This window comes from Python bivittatus, unplaced genomic scaffold (genome assembly GCF_059951505.1).
Source record: "Python bivittatus isolate LINGU-HERP-01145 unplaced genomic scaffold, Pbiv_v1 ctg000060_np1212, whole genome shotgun sequence".
Taxonomy (NCBI): Eukaryota; Metazoa; Chordata; class Lepidosauria; order Squamata; family Pythonidae; genus Python; species Python bivittatus.
The window spans coordinates 16616447-16638329 of NW_028277044.1; the positions used below are offsets into that span (position 1 = coordinate 16616447).

The 21883-nt window shown below is 37.5% G+C and overlaps 1 protein-coding gene across 3 annotated transcripts in view; it reads right to left on the reverse strand.

Moving 5' to 3' along the window:
• Positions 1-6732: 6732 nt before the first annotated feature.
• Positions 6733-21883, reverse strand: part of CCDC138 (coiled-coil domain containing 138) — a 28419-nt gene continuing 13268 nt past the window's right edge. For all 3 annotated transcript variants that reach the window (XM_088136562.1, XM_025166314.2, XM_025166313.2), the window contains 4 exons: positions 21494-21686; positions 14618-14794; positions 9142-9280; positions 6733-8199 (listed from right to left, as the gene is read on the reverse strand). In XM_088136562.1, coding sequence (XP_087992688.1) covers positions 8028-8199; positions 9142-9280; positions 14618-14794; positions 21494-21686 — 681 coding nt within the window. In that variant the 3' untranslated portion in view covers positions 6733-8027. The remainder of the gene's footprint in view (positions 8200-9141; positions 9281-14617; positions 14795-21493; positions 21687-21883) is intronic.

Here is a 21883-nt window from a genome sequence, read left to right on the forward strand (position 1 = left end):
CCTTTTATTTCCCTTGCTGGTTTTCTACTAGCCCTTACCTCCAGATTCCTACCTTCCCTCAAGTTTACTCCAGGTGGAATTGCTCTGGCCTGTACAGAGATATAAGGGGGGGGGAGGGCATGTAGGCATACAGTGATACCGTGGGCGCTCTATTGTTGGCATATAATTAGTAAATCCATTGATAGTTGACTTCTTGTAAGCATCTAATTGAACAGTGAGAGATTAAATTACAAAAACAATCATAGTTATATTTCTCTGGAAAGTAGCAACAGCCTATTAAAATGTATACCAATATAGACATTCATCTGTTATTATTTTCTTTAAGGAAATACAGCCATATAAACAGGTGGGGTATAATTATGGATAGTCATAAAGTCATCAAAGAACAAAATGGGTTCAGAAGGATAAAAGTTTTGAACAAGTAATGCAGAAAACTAGTGCAGGGTCTATGGAAGTGGGTGGCAAAAAGTAACAATTATAATAGTAACAACAACAATAACAGTAATAGTCCTTCTGAACATTGAATGATAACACAGATTTACTAACATCTTAGCGGTGAGGTTGACTTTCCTGCTGGTTTGGGTCGGCCCCAAAATGTCTTGGTTAAATGAGTGAGTGAAAGATTTTGAACTAAGATCATCTGTGAAGAGCTTAATGAATGAATGAATTTCTGGTAAAAGAAAGAAATCTCCTTTTAGATCTCTGAAACAGAGAAGTTCCAAGTTTCCTTAGTCTAGAGAAGCGTGTGAGCTATTTCTTCACCTAGTTGAGAATTACAATTGGTTCTCTCTCATCTAATTGCCACAAAGAAGGAAGATAATTTTCCATTTAACTCACAAAAAATGTTAGAATTGCCTACTTAGGCAAACTCTGCAAGAGAAGATGAAAGGAACTGCATCACTTTCCTGGGGAAAGAAAAGAAAAGAAAGTCATCTCCTAAGGGTGAGGGAAGCTGCTCAATTTATAAAAACTGCCCTGTAGCAACTATGAATTATGAGCTTTGCTCACAGCTCTTCTTTAATTTGAACTGATAAATTATATCATTCAGGATCATGACATGTAATGTGAATGAAAACTCTTAAGGGTGAGAGGAGATATGCCAGGGGCATATTTCCTATCCTTCAGTTAAAGGCATCTACTAACACTTTTTCCATTAATTTATTCTTTAAAGGCAGCCTATGAAACATGGAAAAAGAGGAACTCAGTCATACCTAAAAGTGGAATTGCTAGCTCATAAGCAGCGCCGGAGAGTTTTGGGTTTTATTAATTGTTTTATATATTGGCTATACTGTTTGAACTGAAATGTGGTAAATCATTGAGTATTGCTGCAATGTGGTGGTTTAGAGCAGTGGTTCTCAAACATTTTGGCCTCAGGACCCTTTTACATTCTTAAAAATGATTGAGGACCCCAAAGAGCTTTGGTTTATATGGGTTATACAGTATTTATTAATATTGATTGTATTAGAAATTAAAATTGAGAAATTTTAAAATGTTTATTTATCTGACTTCGCGGACTCCCTGAAAGTCTTGGAGTCCCCCAAGGGTTCCCAGACACACTTTGAGAACTACTGTTCTAGAGGAATTCTAAATCCATAAATTTTTATTTTATTTTATGTGTGTGCCTTAGAGTCAGTTTTTGACTCCTGGCAACTGCCTGGACAAGTCCCTGCAATTTTAGCAAGATTTTTGAAAGTGGTTTGCCATTGCCTCCTTCCTAGGGCTGAGAGGAAGTGACTGGCCCAAGGTCATCCAGCTGACTTTGTACCTAAGGTGGAACTAGAACTCACGGTCTCCTGGTTTCTAGGGTTAGGGTTAGGGTTAGGGTTAACCTTTCTTTAATTTGGTGTTAGAAAATTTAATTTTCTAACCATCACACCAAATGGCTCTCTAAATACATTAATAGCTACATAGCTACATAGTTATGAAAAAACACAATTAAATCATGGGTGAATAGCAAATTTCAGGATGAATTTTGCTCTTAAATAAATGAGTTTGATCCCCTGATAATCAATTTGACCCAAAATATATTTTTAAAGTCTGCTGTATTAGCAATATTGAGGTTTTGGTAAAGAGTTAAAAAGAGAAATTGATGTATATGTTTTAGTATACATATTTTTATATGTTTTTGTTTTACATTATATAACATGCATTTTAATCCTGTAGACCATGTGGAGCTGCAGAATCAATTAAACAAGATGAAAATATTGCAGTTAAATAAATCATGTAAAATGACTTACCAATAGTAGACATAAGTTTTTTTTAGTGTGGCAAATAGCATAAATTGAGATCTGCAAAGTTCCTCTTGTCAATGTAAGTTGAATAGTGTGGCTGAGAATACACACCAGTGTGGAATCGCTTAATATCCTGCAATGATAAGCTAAACTTACTTTAGAATTTCAGAGTCTTTAAAAAAATGATTGATCATTTACGTGCCATCAAGTTCTTTTTGACTCCTAGAGACCATATAGGTAGATTTTTTCCCAGGACAATCTATACCTAACCTGGTCTTTCAGGTCTTCCAACAGTGCACTCATCACCATTTTAAGTGAGTCCATCCACCTTGCTGTTGGTCATCCTCTTCTTCTCTTTTCTTCCACCTTTCCTAGCCTTAGAGCCTTTTCCAGAGAACTGGGTTTTTGCATAATGTGTCCAAAGTGGGATAATTTGAGCCTGGTTATTTGTGCCTTGGGTGAGAACTCTGTTGATTTGTTTGATGGTCGATTTGTTTGTTTTCTTGGATGTCCATGGTAACATTTTAAAAATACTTTAATTAAAAAAAAGATATAATACTTTTAAAATAGTCTACTTCAGATAAAATATGATTGTGTCTCCCATCTATCATCTCTAACGTGGAACAGTCATCCTGTCAAATCCAGTTTGGGCAAATCCATATTATACCATATCTAAATAAATGGGAGGAATTAATCATAACTTCATTGATTTTTCTGGGTTTTCTTCTAAGGATGCTTGCATCTGAATTCAACCCATTTATCACCTGGCCATTTTTAGATTCTTTTAGTTAGGAATAAATAAATGGAAATGTGACATGCTACCAATCAAAGCCCTAGCCTATGAATCATATTTAGGTATATGGGCTATAGGCTCTTTTAGGACATAAAGATGCTGGGTGACTGACACCCAGTACTTCTGTTGGGAAGTCTGCCCAGTCCACCTACCACCCAAAAGGTAAAAGTCAACTCTGAGGGGGTGTTGGGGAACACTCTCAATTTGCCTTCAGGCCAATGGGTGTTTGCGAATGAATATACCTCATGGAGGTCATGTTCTATGGACAGGTAAGCCGCCATCATCATGACATATATTTCGCAAAAGCACCCATAGTTTGATTTTAAATATGCCCCTTAGCTCCAAAAATATTATCTACAAAAATAAGGCTTCTGGCAGACAGAAGACAGTTGATTAGCAAGTTTCTTTGAAGTTTCCCACAGTTCAAAAGAAAGAAGAAAGATCAGACATGCCTTTTGAAGGATGTTTAAACAGCAGCAGGCTGTGCTGTATTTTAACAGGAGAAAAAGAAGAGTCCTTTCTGACAAGGTAGTCTGGAGGATGAACTGCCTGCCTCTATCACAAAAGCCAGCAAAGCAGACATTGTGGCATCTGGGAGACTGGTAAGACCATCCTAAAATAAGGATAAGTGAAACAACTTTTTTTTAACCTATTAGGACCTGTAGCAGCTCTTCCTATTATATGAAGGCTGTAGAATTGTGTGTGACTTTCACAGGAATATGTGCTTGCAAATATTGATAACAACAAAACAATGCCCAGTATTTGCAGAAAATATTGGCTGGTGACCTTAAACATCCACTTTAATCCAGAGTTGGCTTACTTCCAAGTGAGAAGATGACAAAAACTAAGCCATGATTGATAGATTTTGAAATACCAATATTTTAAATAGATAGATATTGATAAATCTGTATGGGCACCCATCTCAACATTGTGACTCTGGATGGTGAACAGCAGTTAAAAGACATAAAATAACTGTAACAACAAAATGTAACATTATGAATGTAATATATCATTCTTATTTATATAGGAATCCAACAAATTTCTATTCAGGGTGCAACAGCAGGTGGCTATACAGAAATTTGTTCTGAACAGGATAACAGTTCCTTCTGAATCATAAACTCCCATTGTTGCCATTATAGTCCTTCTGAACCACAGTGCTATTTACTATGAAAAAAAATGAGTTAAAATATTTGAATATCCACTAGATAACAGGAAATAAGGCTGCACAAAAGCTTTTTTTTTTTAAATTGACATCTCTCCATTCCCATCGCCATACTATAAATATTTATGTGTTCACAGAGCCAAAGTTACAAGCAAAAATAAAGTACAGATTTAGTAAAGCAAGATCTCAAAGAAGAAAGTTTATATTATTTGGGAATTCTTTTGTTTCGAAACATGGAACTAATGAAGGGAAAATGTGATAGCATGAAATTATGCCTGCTGTGTAAAAAAAAACAAAAAACAAAACCCCCCTCTCAATTCAAGTTCATCCCCCCCCACCCCAAAATCATGGTGGGAGATTCAGAGATAAAAGTAGAACTGTGTGGATATTTAGATTTGAAGAGGTAAAGGTGATTCCGAGTACATATGAGCTCACACCATACCTATCTGTACTTCCTTAAGTCAAACATTCCTGTTGTGAAGTCCAGGAGAAGATTTGGCATCTTTAAGACATCTGGTTGGTCACTGAGGGAACAAAACTAGCTAATCCTGCACAGCTATTCCCATGTTCTTAAGGCTGAATAGGAAGAGCTAGGACCAGAAATACACTCCCCATCCATCAAAAATTCTGTGACCACTCATTCAGTTAAGGTGCTGTTCCTAGAAGGAGATAATCAACTGGAATGGAGCAAAGAGCCCACTGTAGACTCAGACAAACTACACCCAGCAGTGGCGGTTTTGGGCCAGAGTGGGGTGTATTGAAAGAATACAACCAAGCTCAGAGCACCCCAAGGACTCCACAGTTCAACCCTGAGCTACATATATTCTCTTCTATTGAAAGAGAATATATGTAGCTCAGGGTTGAACTGTGGAGTCCTTGGGGTGCTCTGAGCTTGGTTGTTTTTCTTGCAGACATTTCATTACCCGGCCAGGTAACATCTTCAGCACTGAAGATGTATCCATTCAGTGTATACAATCTCTGGCTTGCCCCAGTAAATCTCTCTCCCTGATCCCCCCATGGCTGGATCTTGAATGTTCAAAGAAGAGCAGGAAGGCTGGAATAACTACCCAGAGGCAGTAATGCAGCAGAAACAAGTGCAGGACAGAAGCAAACCAAAGAAGGGCGTAGGTAAGAGAAGTGAAAGGAGAAAGACACTCCGCAACCCATTTATCAAATTAGAACATGCTGATACCATTTTATTTTTTTTCTAATTATAACCTCCACTGCGTTGCCTGCAAATAAAAACTGAATTTATTAGACACCATGGGACAAAAAGCTAGCACTTTCCTAGAAATGAAATCTCAGAAAAGCTCCCCTACAACTGTTTTGTTAACTGAGCGTTTTATCAGAAATATATTTGTGTTCTGATCACTGTGTCCCACGTTCTATTCCTCATTGTCCCAGCTGCATGTTTGCAATACAGAAATCATGCCTGGGCATGTCTGTTTTAGAGGTTAAGTGGCATGATTATCTTAGTTACAATTAAGTCCATAAGTCTCAAAAAAGTTAGGGCTATGGAAAAACTTAGCTGTGTGCGCATTTACAAAACCTTTGTAATGAGTTACTAACAAGTTCCCTGGTTTTCCGTTCCTATCTTTGGGTTTTTACGTATTCACCTTACGCAAACTGCTGTTCTCATGTAAGTTCACTGTAATCACAGGTTTACTATATGGCTGGCTTATTTTAGTTTCCAAGAAATGGCAAGTTTTTGAACTGGAGATTTGCAAAGATGAGAGAGCATGTTCCCAGATGAGTTTACCAGGGAGGGCTAGCACTAAGTGAGGAAACCAGCTGGCCTGCTTTATAAAGATGAGTAGGAGGAACTTGTAAATCAAGTGTTTACACATCCACCACCTATTTTTTAACAGTCTACTAAGCACTCTAATCAAGCTAAGAGTTTTTTTTTTAAGTTATCCCTTCCCCCCAGACCTGCTCCCCCACCTTACAGTTGCTTTTAGAACAAAGATGCTATTTCCCTTTCTTTCATTAAAAGCTGAAACACCCCCAATGAAGAACTGTTAGGGCTGTCCAAAACATTCTAAAGAAATGTTTTTGCAACATGTGGTAGCTTGCATGAAAACTTCTTTTCAGACTGTTATAGCAGCTGCATCATCTGCAAGGCTTGCCCTCCTACTTGGTGACCTACCTGTTTTTGGCTGTCTACGTGTGTCTGTGCCCAGACAGCCACTTTGCTCATCATGCTCCTGTCATTTTGCTGATTCCACCATTTCCTTGCAACCTCCTGAAAAGCTGCTGTGTGGGTTGGGGTGGTTCTATGGAGCAAAACAAGAGGTGACAAAAGGGCTGTGGGCAGAATAAGGATTCAGACAAAGGCCATCTCCTGCCCCGTTTCTTCCAGCAAGCAGTCTCAGGGTACTTAGGACCTTCTATGAATGGAAGAAGCCCTTCCTGTTCCTGGAATGGGCAATCTAAGTTCAATCCAATATATAAAGTTGTCAGTGAAAAGGCTGCACTCCCAAAAAGTAAAATTGCTCAAAGAATATCTTTTCTTAAAAGAATAACACTGTCAACATAAATAAGGGTTTAAGATTGTTATTTTATTACATTAAAATGATGTAAAACTGGATTACTCACTATAACATGACAATAGACAATAAATACACATAAAGGATAAAATGGAAATTATTTTTGAACCTTATGAGACCCTGCATATAGAAAATATCAGAGAGTAAATTAGTATCTTCCAAGATTATGGGTTTAATAACTGGGCTTTTTCTAACATAAAAAAATCAGGAAATGTTTTAAATGTTCTGCTCAATGATTCAGAAGAGGTACTTTGGAATGCATTATAGCACAAGCACACAATCTCTTTAAAGCAACTATGTCTTTAATGTGCCTTCTTATATAGCTACTTTAAATAGTTGTGTTTTCACGTGTTTTGAAGCATGTCTTTAAAATAATTTTGAAAACATGCATGGTTCTATAGATTATTGCTTAACTTGAAATGGTCTGAAGTAGGCTTCTTCTGAGGGTGACCCATAGCAACAGTCTTCAGGTACACCACATTCTTAACACTGACAAAGCAGTTCTTGGAAACTCAGCTAAAAATCAGTGCTCTCTTTCCATAGGCCAACACCAATCTTTCCAGCTACTAATAACTTCCACAAAACAGGTAAACACATATTTAATGAAAAGATATACCACTGACCTCAGTGAAACACTATCTTCTGGGATGAAAGTGCCAGGAAATCTGATCCTGTCAATTATCACTGAAACCTTGGGGTCAAACATTATGAGGAGGAAATGACAATCTGTAGAGAAGGTCCAGCTGCCCAGGCAAAAGAATATTACTATTCTTTCTGTACTGACCGGTTAAGCAACCTACAGGTCATAGGACACAGGCTGGCTTCCAACCACATTTCTCTGGCTTCAATTGACATATCAAAATTTTGTGCCATGATTTTTTCATGGTTTCTAAACAAAAATGGATGCATTAAGTTTCTGTGAAGCTCCACAATGTGTCCATTTTATCCCTATTGCCTGCCCTGTCCAAATGGATGCAAGATTACTTATGCAAAATGATGCTGTCTGTGGCTCTATTCGGCTTTGGCAGGATTGGTCACATCGCAAGGACAAGGTATTGTGGGCTGCTGTATGCCTGTCCTTTTGGCTTAAGACCAGTCTAAAACAAGTAACGTACTGACAGGTAAACAATCCAGCATTATAAAACTGAAAAATTCTCATTAAAGCAATTCTAACTGATGCATTCTGAAGGCTGGTACAATCAAGACACCTATTGTGACAATTCCCATTCCACATCTTGTTAGTTCATATAACACAAACAAGCCACTGGAAACAAGATTTAATAAAATGCAATCTGCTAGTCACTTGCATTTTGACTATTTTCAAGGGGGTTGTTTTTTATTAAACCCAAATTAAAGAGAATTGAGTTAAGGTTAATACATAAAAAGGCATGATCTGGATGTGCTGTCCTCAGTAGCTCTTGAATCATCAGGTGGATAGTAAACAGCTCAAACATCTTCTTATTACTCCTGTAACACATTTTGAAAAATATTATGCAATTTAAAAAATCAGTTCAAACAACTAGAGTCAGAAGTTCAATTTCATTTGATTCTGAAGTTTCAACTTTTCAAACGGGAATAAACAGTATGTGCTGTTATTCATAGATACTTTATGTTGTTATTTTTTAAGAAAAGTAGTCTATTAAATTTATAAACATCTGACTCCCGGTGCCTCTGGATTTTTGTTTCTACAGCCTGGAAAATAAAGTTCATAGGCTGTACACAGGATATCCCTTCTGAATAAATATGACTTTCAGTTACAGCACCATGACTCCTGCAAGACACGGCACCAGTATTCATTATTGTAGAAAAGGGAATAGAAAAAGAACAGACACAAACAAGTTAGAAAAGCCTTCAAAAGCTGAAAGAGAAAGCCGTTATTCCCATATTTTTTGCTACGAAGGATATGCTCAGATTACATTATTGATGTTTTTATTTATTTAAGATGTTAAAAATATCATCTGTACAAATATAATTTTAAAAACAAAAACTTCACTAAGTATTTATTATTACATTTGAAAGCCTGAGGACTCTCCTACCCTGCTATATGGTTGGTTGGTTTGCTTAATGCATTTTTATAGCTCCCCATCTACCCAGGGAACTCTGGGTGGTGAATGGAAATAAAAACATAACTGAACTATACCTGTAGAGCTGCTGAAAAGTTTCTAGTTTCTATAGTTACCGACCAACCTTCTGTCTCTACCATAAATCTATGACTTTCCTTGGTGGTTTGTGATTGGCTCTGCCCTATTTTATTTTGGTTGACTGCTGTCTAGTTCAGCTACTGCATCCATGTCTTTTCTGTTAGCTTTCCCATGAATGTCCTGAGCTATGAAAACCCTGGGTTGCCCCCACTTCAACAAATAGGTAATATTAATACTGAGAAAACTATGTTGAGGTTGGAAGACTTACTTGATTTTTGAAAGTTTTTGAAGCAGAATGCTGAGTTTCTCCAGGAGCTGAGTATCAAGTGTAGAATTTCGAAGTAGCACAGAACAAGTGCGGAAAAAGAGCTCATTGCTACAAGCTTCCAGAAAATGATTCAAATACCCTGCAAAATAAAGTGCTCAATAAACACAGGGAGCTCAGCAATCATACTTGGTGTGTATAAATATAAAGCATGCTATATCCAAACATCCTCCAATCTGGGATTCAGCAAACTATCAAGCTTTCTAAATTCAAATTTCAGCAGATATTATAAAAGTGATGATGTGCTGGTGTTGTCTCAAGTTTTTGCTTGAAAATCATCAGAATTCATTCCAGAGGAATTTAAATTCTGAAGTGAATAAATCTCTCATGCCCATCATGCATACATACAATCAGTTGGGGGGAAAAATGATATTATAGCATAATTCTACAATTCTTTCCAAGCTGCATGGCCCTCAACGGATTCTGGGAAATATACTTTCTTGCTCAAGACCTTTGAAAGAACAATGGCAATTGCATCTTTAATCCCTGTCCTTTAAAGAGACGGCTTCTTGGAATATTCTACCATCGTCTTGACTTTGCCACATAGGCTTTGATACTTCAGCTGAAGAAGAAAAGGTATGAAGAAGTTCCCATCCATGTGCCTCACTTTTGACTTCAGAATGCTGACCAACTGTTCTGAACAGCAGCTCACCAGGACAAATTTTACAAATCAGCCTCAGTGATAGTTCACGAAGATCTCAATCCTGAAGGTTTAAACAATACCGTTTTCACCAATCCATACATGTGAAGAGTACGGTTTTCAATGCCTTGGCTTTCTTAATGGTGGGAGAGACAGCTGTCTTGCTTAGCGTAATTCTGGTTTTTCTTTAATGGTCCTAGTGCTTGCAAAGCACAGAATTGGCCTAAATGTTTTCAGGGTTTCGTTGGATTTCTGAAGTATATTAAGTAGAAACCCATGTAATTCTGATTTCCCAGCAATATAAATAAAGCAAAAAATACCAGGAACACCCGTGTTTTCATATTCTTTGACACAATCATCAATATGGTGGTATCTTTGCAACATTATTTTTAATGAAGGGAAGTTTCATTTCTTAAGGAACTAGCTGATGTTTCATTTTTAGCAGGAAATGTTTCTCTCTCACTGTTCGTTCCCATTTCCCCTCTGAAGCAGCTATCAAATTTATTATGATACAGCAACATATTTACGCCCTGCTTTTGTAAGCAAAAAGCTGAAGAATCTTTGAGTGCAGCCCATTCTGAATAAAAGGAAAAACAAAATCTTATGAACATGTAGGAGAAAAAGACAGATTTTGGGCATCAAATGTAGGAACAATATTGGAATCCTATTTATTTATTTATTTATTTATTTGTATGCTGCCCACTTGTATAACTGTAGGTGGCTCATAATATATCCAGTAAAACATCATAAACATCCATTGTGTTACTTTTTAGTTTGCTCCAAATAAACAAACGCTTTAAATATTAGTATAGAAAAGCCACAATGTCAAATGAGTTTATAAAATGCTTTAAAGGTTTCCTATTAATGCAATCAGCGGTTTCCATATGAATGCAGATTTTCAAAGGAAACTCTGATTACATATACACTGAGTGTCAGATGTAAAAGTAAGATTCTCACTCTGCTTGTTTCCACTGCTTCTGCCCTCCTATGTAGGGTTAAGAAGATCTCCTTGATTATTCTTTTTGCCCCATTAAGGATACTGCCTTATACATAATCAGACTCTTTGCTTATTGAATCTAGCAACCTTTGCTGCTCATTCTATATAGTAGAGATGCCAACATCCAAGATACCTTAGAAGATATTACTTATTTACAAGTACCTCTAGTACTAGAAGATGAACTTAGATCAGCACTTTAGTCATTACTAAGTCAGAAAGCTACAGGACTTAATGGAGTATGTACAGAAATATGGCAAGCAACAGAAGAAGAATCAGTAAAGATTCTAACCAAAGTATACCAGCAAATCTGGGGAATGGCACAGGGGACAACAGATTGGAGGAGTCAGTCTGTGTACCAATACCAAAGAAAGGAGACTTAACAGAGTATGTAAACTATTGTACAATATTCTTAATTCTATATGCAAGCAAAGCAATGCTTAGGATCATCCAACACAAATTAGAGCTGTACATGGGAAGAGAAATGCCTGATGTTCAAGTTGGCTTTAAAAAAGGCCAAGGAACAAGATACACTATTTCTGATGCCCACTGGATAATTGAGAAATCCAAAGAATACCAAAAATAAATTGCTATGTGCTTCATTAATTATAATGGCCTTTGACTGTGTTGATCATGTCAAGCTGTGGAATGTGCTTAGGAAAATGGGAATCCCAGAACATCTTATTGCTCCCATGGAAAACCTATATACAGGACAGGAAGCCATGGTATGGACAGAACATGGCAAAACAGAATGCCCTGGTTGGCAAAGGAGTGAGCCAGGTTTGTACATTCTCCCCTTATTTATTGCTTGGTAGGGTAGCAATGAAGGCCTTAGAAAAGATATTCAGATGCAATGATGCCTCTATACCTACAAAGATCAGAATTATGCAGGCAAATGGATGTTGGAGAACACTCCCAAGAATACCATGGACAGCCAAGAAAACAAATGGATCACAGAACAAATCAATCTAGAGTTCTTATTCAAGGCACAAATGACCAGGTTCAAATGATCATATCTTGGACACAGCTCCGTTGAGAATTCCATAATGCTGACAAAGGTGGAAGGAAAGAGAAAAAAAGGACAACTAGCAAGGTGAGTGGGTTCAATTAAAAAGGTGATGGGTGTCTTTTAGAAGACCTGAAGGGTGAGTATGGGGACATATTATCCTGGAGAAGGTCTATTTATGTGGTCACTAAGAATCAACATAATCAATCAATCAATCAATCAATCAATCAATCAATCAAATCTTTCCATCCAAAAATCTATCTAAATCATGCATACCTACAATCTATTGCTATTACTGATCTTTTTTAAGTTGAGCTTTGGTTTATTCACTGTTAGTGTTATTTCTGAATACAAGTACAATCACAGAGACTTCAATCAAAGCCAACTTTTCTTTAGCGCTCCCAGAGGGGTGAAATCCCAAACTGTGTGAGTTCAGACACCTCAGTTCTGTTTTGTACTACATGGAACAGCACTGCTTGGTCATAGGCTGACCTCTGTCTTCAAATTAGAAAAAAAAGACAATCCAAACCTACCAGACAGAACATTACAGACAGGATGAGGAAGGAAAGTCTGGGATAGGGAATCCTTTAAAAATGGTATGCTGCTTATCCTACATAAGCTATAAAGTAGCTTCCTCTCTAACTTCAAATGCCTCTGTTTAAGATACGTTTGCACCTGTCCTTTAAAAGAATAAAGGATGGGACGGATTAACCCTTGCAGCAGTGAACACAGTTAATGCTATGGAGAAATAATGCTAAGGCGAAATCATATTCACAAAGTCAAGAATCCAAATCTTATCCTTTTAAAATATGTGGTAAGAATGTGTAGGTTCCTTCTTGCATAGGCAAGAAACAAAAAAGACGCATGCTAGAAGCTTAATAATTAAGAGAACTGTATCTGTAGCTACACAATGTTCACTGTTTTAATTCTAGATAACTACGTAACTTCAACCTTTCAACAAGAGTTGGTGCAAAGTTATCTTGAATAAAAAGCAGCAGTTGAATTCTTGTTATCTGCTCAACTATTCATCAGTGGCACCTTGAACTAGTTAAAAACCTTAGCAGTTGAATTGTTTTTGAGTCTGAAGGATTATGTTGTACACCTTCCAAAGAAGCAGGAGAGGAGAATATGAAATTATTTCCACCTAATTTCAGGCTAACCTTTACCCAGATCTTTCCTACTAGGATTTAGAATAGAAAGTCAAGTTGGAACAAACCTTAAAAGGCAAAAGCCTCATAGAACCTCTTATTTTGAGAAGCGTTAACACACATCTTATTCTCAGTTGTCCCTCCATATAACAAACAAACAAGCTTTGAAGTAGCCCCAGTACTGCTCTTCTGAGCAGGATGTTTAAACTGCAAGGGTAAAAATGCAATGTTTTCAAGCAAAGGTGAAGAACTTAGTTGTGATGAAGGATGCAGTCCTTCAGGGACAATTTTGTGCAATGGGAGAGGGCAAAGCCAACTCTTTTCTCTGCACCAACCTTTCCTTCTATTTCTCTCTGCAAGTTCATTTAATTACTGTGTCTTTAATAATTTCGCATATGCTACCACTTAAATGCCAAAATCTGGTAACAAATAAAGCAAATCCTGTGTGGTATCTACTTAGCAAAATGCTAGGTTCAAAGCTGCCACGTGGATTTTTTGTGCAACTAACATAAAAGAAACATATTCCCAACAATGTATTAAGTGTCAAAACAGCTCTCTTTACATTAGGATATGGGGGGATAAAGATAAAAAAGAGAGTTATTTCCTGGTTAAGATAAAACAGCATAATCACTCTAGGGAGAAATTGTGGGATGAGTTCTTAGCAGTGATTTATCTCAGTGGAAAATCAAGCTGTCTTGTTTGATAGGAATGCAGAGTTCTTTCTTTTAGCGCCACAAACTGTGAGTTCTAAATGCAGAATGATTATTCTGTTTGGCTGGAGGCACATCTGCAGTTCTTACTTAATTCGATGTTAAAGTATGACCACAGAGACAGAAATTACGGTGTTCTGTAGAATGGAACCAACAGCTGCAGTACAAGAGTGTTTACACGTGAAAGGTTATACAATTCAATCATCTAGGTAACAATTTAAGAACTCATTAATTAAAACTGTAATACAAGAAACCATCCACAAAGCAATCCTGTAGATAAAACTGTGGTGTGCGTGTTTGAGTTTATTTCTAGAGAGACAGCTTACACGTACTAGGAATTCAATAGCCATTAGAAATCACAAAGAATTTAAAGGGATCGTATTACTAGGACTGATATTTTCATAAACAGGCCTATGCTGATGCTCTCAAAGCTTGTTGAAAAGGCCAGCCCTACAATATCCAGCTGGACATTGTGCTTCCATACATCAGAACCTCATACAAAGATCCAATGGGCATAAGGCTTTAAATCATGTACTTTCTATAACAGGGTTTCTCAACCTTAGCAACTTGAAGATGGGTGGACTTCAACTCCCAGAATTCCCCAGCCACCCATGCTGGCTGGGGAATTCTGGGAGTTGAAGTCCACACATCTTCAAGTTGCTATGGTTGAGAAATCCTATTCTATAAAGTATAAATCTTTAAAGGGCATTCTATTTTTTTAACTAGCTGCCTAACACAAATATTAAACTACAATGGGGGAAAACACATTTTCTTTACAGTTTCCTGTTCTGCCTAATATTAATAATTAAAAAACTCTCCTTTGCAATAACTTGTCAAGCAATATACCCAAAAGTAAACTTGGAAGGCATACAAAATGAGCAAAACAATATAAAAAAAAGTATGAAAAGAACGATCACTTACTAGATTCTGTTGTCATCTGAAGTAAACTGTCAATGGCATTGGAAAGGAGGCCTTTCCTTGATGTTCTCAGGTGAGTCAATATAATGGGCACAGCTTGGTAGTCCAAAAATAAGACTTTCCCTTCATCTGTCTTCAGATCAATGCAAAGTGAATCAAAGGCCTGTGCCAAATAATCAGCTAAAAGATGCATTAGAATTTAAATTTAAATTAAAATAAAATTTAAGATGTACATCATTGTTTCTAGTTACCTATAAAGGCCACCACTAATGTGCATAAGATCCTACACAATGTGCTATATCCAAGTTTTTAAAGTATGCCGCTTACTAAATGAATTATTAAATGAACGTTTGCTCATTACGTGTGTCAAGCAGCAGCATATTAAGAAAGTTGACTTGAGGCAAATTACGCTCACAAAACCCTGTTATGTTTTATTAAACACAACCACTTCAACAGCTACATAAACTTTACACTTACAGCATGCCCAGGCTATTTTAAAATGATTAGAACCACCTTTTACAGTAACAAAATCCTTGCTCGCTGGAGCCAATGGTTTTTTTGCCCGTGTTCCTTTTGTCCAGTTTACCCCCCCACCTTAGGACCCCAAATTTCCAGGACAGGATGTGATTTAGTTACTATACATACAGCACAATTCTCTTTTCCTTCTTATTCATAATGGAGGATGTTTTGAGAGGACCAATATTCCAAATTTTAGAACTGACCAGATGGCAAAGTCAACTAGTTAAGGAGCAGCACTCCAACCTCAGGTAAGCGCAGGAAACAAGCTTTCCCAGAGTAACACATGGGACAGCACAGGCCCAAATTGTGTGACAGAGATAGCCTCTAGTGAACCTCTGGCCTTGCACTTTAAGCCAATAAACTGCATGTGAAATGATTTATAATCCTTAATCCCAGGGTAGGCAATCTTTTTGAGCCAAGAGGCATATCTGAAACGTGGCCTGCCTACTTTGAGTCCTCTCATAAAACAGCTGGATGAAAGATGCCTCTTCACCATGATGTGACAGGCGAGGATGGTATCACCCCAAACAACATGCTTTCTAGCATCCCCAGCTTTTTTTTTTTTATGTGTGGACTTATTTCCAAGCAAAGCTTTGGGTTGCAGCCACCACTATTTATTTCTCTTGAAGTATTTATGGGCCTATGTGAGTACAAGAGATATTTGTGTAAATAATGATGTTAGAGAATTTGGCACAGCATGCCAATTTTTAATTTAAAATGTCTAAAGCAGAGACTCAGGCGAGAAGCCTGGAAGAAGGACCTAATGGGCCCTTTGCTGAATATCCCTGGTTTACAGACCATTTAAGGCAGTGATTTTCAAACTTGACAACTTTAAGATGTGTGGACTTCAACTCCCATGCTGGCTGGGGAGTTGAATTCTCGATGTTGAAGTCCACATATCTTAAAGTTGCCAAGTTTGAAAAACACTGCTTTAAAGTGATCAATGCTCAGTAATACTCATAGAGAGAGGTTTTTGGGGGGTTGTCTACAAGTCAGGGTAGGTTTTGGTTTTTTTGGGGTGCCTTTGAGTCAGTGTTGACTATTGGTGACTGCCTGGACTAGTGAGATTTTTGGAAGTGGTTTGCCCTTGCCCTCTTCCTAGGGCTGATAGAGAGTGACTGGTCCAAGGTCACCCAACTGGCTTATGCTCAAGGCAGGACTAGAACTCATGGTCTCCTGGTTTCTAGCCTGATGTCTTAATTACTACACTAAACTGACTTTCTACTCAGAGGAGTAGATGTAATGAAACCAATGACAGTTCAGTCACAATTGATTTAAGCCCCACTTATTTCCATAGATCTATTCTAATTCTGATTACATCTGAACCTAGCCCACTTTGTCAGATAGAAGATGCTTGTTTCAGTTTCAGAGATTATAAGTATAGCTATAAGCACAAGTACTTTGCATTCAGTTTTAATTATAATCAAGCTATTCTTTTAAAAAGACAGACATTTAAAAAAGATAATAAACTTTTGTCATTCCTCCATGAGAAAAAATGCATTTAGAACAAAACTGTAGACAATGAAGCCTAAAAGATGAGAGAATATAGGAAATTTTGTAGTAGAATTCTTGTAGCATTATGATTCCATGGTCTATTTCTCTCCTTTCATCCTTTTAACAGTGTAGGCTGCACTCTACAAATGTAATAATTTAAACATACTGCAGGATTTTCTGGTTTTTGTTTCAACACGGCTTGTTCTCTGGAACGGATATAATAAAGTAGAAAAAGATCAATAGATGTTTAGATGTTTGAAGAATGCTAAGACTCCTCTACTCTGAATACACATGACTGTGAATTTTTCACTAGCCACTGAAAGAGTAACTTATTGTTCAAGGGTTATGTGAAAGGTTTTTTTGTATATATCCTTTGCAAAAGAAGTTAGGTCGCTTTGTTAAATGTTTGTATATGTATTTTTTCCTCTGTTGCTTTTCTCTTTTTCTGTTTTCTAATCTACAGTTCTACTATTTTTCTCCTTTTGCAATTCTTCTATTTCTCATGCTTTTATTGTAATCTTTTTTTCTGTCATTTTTAATTTGTATATTATGAAAAATAAAAATAATTGGAAATGTGAAGAGTAACTTATTGTTGTATTGTGCTGTATTTAACCTTCAGTGAAACAAAACAAATCCATATAGTAGCTTGCTAACATCAATCTGAATCATAAAATGTTGAGAGAGAAAACTAGGAGCAGCAAAATCCTACAGATGTTTTCTAAAAAAATAAATCCCATGGTGTTCAGGGTAGGTTATTAGTTAGTACGTTTAAATCTATACCCTAAAATAGCAAATAGGTAATAAGTCTACTCACAGTGAATTTTCCACTGAAAAATACTGGCATCTTAACCCAAACTACACTTATTCTGGACATATTTCAAATACTGTAATATGTATGTAGGTTAATAATGTAATATTGTTTTCTTGCAAGACTATATAACTCAAAAATGGCAAAACCTTACTTTGAGTGCCCCCTACTGTATCATGTCTTTGAAACAATACATTGTTTACTAATTAGGTTTCAGTGCGTTTAATTTAATTCATAATGTACACACATTTCACAATTTCATCTGAGAATGGAATTTTGGCATTTATTGAGGCTTCCCCCCTCCCCCCCATGATGGACTGAGGGCATCCTTCACTGCTCACACTTGCTTTAATACTTGCTTTAACTGACTGAAGCTGAGTGTTTGCACAGTTTAACCTCAGTAATCAGGGCAGTTCAGCTTCATTTATGACGGCATGGGGATCAAAGAACTTTGAGTAGATATGGTCTGCTCAGCATAGGATTCAGGGCTAGAGCAACCTCTGTAACAGCCTGTATTTTGACAGTATAAAACCTGGACTCTCAGGCAAGGTCCAACAACAGCTAAACATCCTTCTCCTGAACCTGACCACATTATTTGGGCGGATTGTGGGAAATTTAAATCAGAACATTCCTGCTGCTTAATCCACTGCAGCTCAGGCAGAAGCCGTGGGTGTAATTTACAACAGGCTGAGCAGTTACAGTCACAAGTGTCTCTATGTCTAAATGACCTAGCCCGTTTTTATCAGAACTGAGTCAAACAGAAATTGCCTGTCGGTAGGGCAAGGGACAGCCACTAATGAAAGGGTGAGTTATACAGCTCCTCTGAGAGAAACAAACTTGGGGTGTCTCCCAGCAATGGCTTATTAAAAGGGTAATAAAGTTTCAATGTCTAGAATAACTTATATTTGAAAAATAAATCTGATTTTTTCCAACTCTATTTGAAAACCATTTTAGACTAGAATTTATTCATGGAATTGTGCCACATTCAAAATTTGGATTTTGGCGTTTATTTTTTAACTTGACATATGAAGTACATATAATTTATAGTATTGTCTTAATGTATTGTTCATTATCTATGATTTGCCTCTCCTTTTCCTTTAATGACTTGAACTGTGTTAACCAAGTACCTTTAAGGTTTAATAGATATTAGTTACATTTTGATTAGTACTGTAGAAGATTCATTCTGAATCATTTCAAAGGACTCATTCCAAATTCATTAGCACAGCCCTAGTGATGGCAGATTTTTCTCATAAGCTTATATTTCTCTGGATGGTTGAACTTTGAAAACGAAACCAAACTACTGTGCCATTGAGTTTCAAAATCTATTATGTAACCTGCTGTCACTCTGGTAAGAAGATTAGATTAGATTAGATTAGATTAGATTAGATTAGATAGATATACAGTGCTACCTCGGGATACGAACTTAATCCGGTCCGTGACTCTGGGCGTATCCCGAGTTGGTCGTAACCCGACGCAAATTTCCCCATAGGGTTCAATGTAAATCCGGTTAATCCGTTCCGCCCCCCAAATTTGGTCGCACCCCGAAGCAAATTTTCCCATAAGGTTCAATGTAATTACCGTTAATCCGTTCTGGTGTCCGCGGACCACACGTCAGGGGCGGGAGAACAGCCGCGCGACGCGGTGGGAAAAAGGCCGGGCACGGTGCAGCGTGGCGGGAGAACGGCCTGGCGCGATGGGAGAATGGCCGGGCGCCGCGTGGCGGGAGAACAGTCGGGCGCTGCAGCGGGGTGGGAGAACGGCCGGGCGCCACGCTGCACGGCGGGAAAATGGCCGCGGACCACATGTCAGGGGCGGAAAAATGGCCGCGGACCACGTGTCAGGGCGGAAAAATGGCCGTACCCCGAGGCGGAGTTCGCACATCGAGGTAAGTTTTTGCGGCCGGAACTGGTCGTAACCCGAAAAGTTCGTTAGTAGAGGCGTTTGTATCCCGAGGTACCACTGTACATGTCTCTCTTCACCCCCTATAAGGTTACCAACAGATCTCTCTTCTCCCCATAACCCATCCTTTATCTACAAACAAATCCATAAGACGTCAACTTTTCAGTCCTGGTGTCAGCAAAAAGTCCGTAAAGAATTACCAGAATTTTATAAAAACATGTATTATTTTAACCTTGATCAATTAAACCAACTTTATATCCCTTCCTTTTACTTCTGAAAATCTTAATCTTTAATTCATTCAAATATTGTAGGATTTGATCTCCAATTTTTCTTTGTCCCATCACATAGGCTTCTTTGAAGCTTTAACAAGCCATTTTTTGTAAATCCAATAAAAAGACATTATCCAGGTCATTCTCTTGGTTTATCATTTGTATTTCCCCTTTAATTTTTAAGACTTCAGCCAGCTTCTTTTGTATATTCAGTAAAGAGTCCTTATCTGGGTCATTCTCTTGGCTTGGCATTTCCACTTTAAATGCCTTCTCTGTCTTGTAATCCATACTTTTTTTTAATCCAACATTTCTGATTCTACTATTTCTGCATCAAGCAAGATTTGTTTAACATCTGTCATTCCTTCATTAACATCCTTTAGACATAGTCTATCCATAGAAGCAGACATCATTACTGATATTGTGGCTACTAATTTCTGGCCCTATTCTTCAAAGATCTCTTTTAATATTTCAAATGTTATGGAAGTTTTTTTTTTCTTTTTGCCTGGAATCTTTAGTCCCCTCTAGTGTCCAATTTAAATCATAAAGTCTCTAATCTCTATTATAATTTACAGTAGACCAAATAATTTGGTTCCCACGAAAAGCTGTTTATTTTATATACTTAGTTCCAAAAACTTACAGTAAAAGTTTCAATATTCCAGATTTGTCTGGACCCTTAATTCGTTTATAACTTTCTTGGTTCAAAATCTTATTTAGCTTTTTTGCCATTTACTTCAAATTCTTTAAGTTCTTAAACTTATAGTTAATTTTTCTTTTGTTCAGAAATGAAGATAGACTCACCAGGTGGCTTTTCAAACTTGTCATTCTGAAGATCTCTAATAGCTTTCAGATGGTTAGATAAGCAATTTCCAAAAGTGATTAAAGTGAGGTTAGAGAACCTTTAAAAGGTTCTGCCACAGTTGTGACCTTGATGATTGATCCCATCATCTCCTGTCATTCAAACCTGTGGGAGACGGCTGTCCTAGAGCCATCTGGAGCGCATGTGGGCGATCTCCTGTCCTCTTCTTCTCTGGAGAGGTTCTGAAGAACCAGTGTACTCACCGGTTTTTCAGTCTATGCTTTGGAAGCCTTCCAATTCAGATTCTGACTTACCAGACAGGCCCATAACCTGGAACTAGTATCCCAACCCAAAGGGCTGCTTGACTCCTCCCTTAATCTTCTTCTCCCTGTTCACTCTCTGATGACAAGAAAAGTACTGCATGGTAAATCCAACTACCATTCTTGGTCATCAGAGACTGAGATGACAGGAAATGCATATACTACAGCCAATATTTCCAGGGTGGTTCAGAGTAATAGCTTATAGCAGTCTTTGCAGGTGCAGCCTAAGGAAAGACACCTCCAAGGTGCTCACTGCCAAGATATAAACTGAGCTGGTGTGTACTCTGCTGCCACTCTGGGAGATAGCTTCAAGAAGGAAAAGGAAGGGGGATAATTTATGCAGGAGGTTGTTCATCTAGAATCAAAGCTGATGGGATCCATTTGCCTGATGGTTATGTTCACAGCCATCAGAAGATCCTCAAACACGTCTCTGGAGAGAGCCAGTTATCTGCCCTGTGGTTTCCATGATGGTACTCACTGAAAACACTGAAGAATGGACCTTTCAGAGTATTCTACAAACCAAAGATAGGACCCTAACTGGTGGTGAGTGGTATCTGAGAATTTTGTGATTCTGCCTGATGCAGCAAACGAGAGGACCAAACCTAATAAAGGATAGCCTCTACCAACGCTGTAGGAAAAAGATATGTTTCTGCACCTTAAATAACTTGTATCAATTGTAGGAAATCAGCAACTTTTAAAAAAATCTCTAAAGAGACGAATAATTTTCCTAGGTTCCTAGTGTTTAATATTTTCAAAAATATTTATAGAACTTACCTTGTGTAACCACTTTGATTATAATTAAAGTTGATACAACTCGTAAAGATAAACTACAACTTTTAAAGAAAGATGCAGTCTTGGGCTTGGAATCAGTAGCATGTTCAGAAGTACTGTATTGACTTCCCTTAGGGGCAACACCTTTAAATAAGTCTTCACCCAGCCTTCTCATGGTTGAGGTCATTGTTGCATGCTATTTTTCCAAGCAATAAAAAGTAGAAAGTGATCATAGTATTCTATGTTATGTATTGTCATAATATATTTATTCTATATACATTTTATGGTAATTTAAATACTATAGACAAAGATTATCAACACTGCAATCTGGTCATTTAAAATATGCAATGTTCTTTCAAACCAGTGATCTCAGAAGATAAACACTTAACGTAA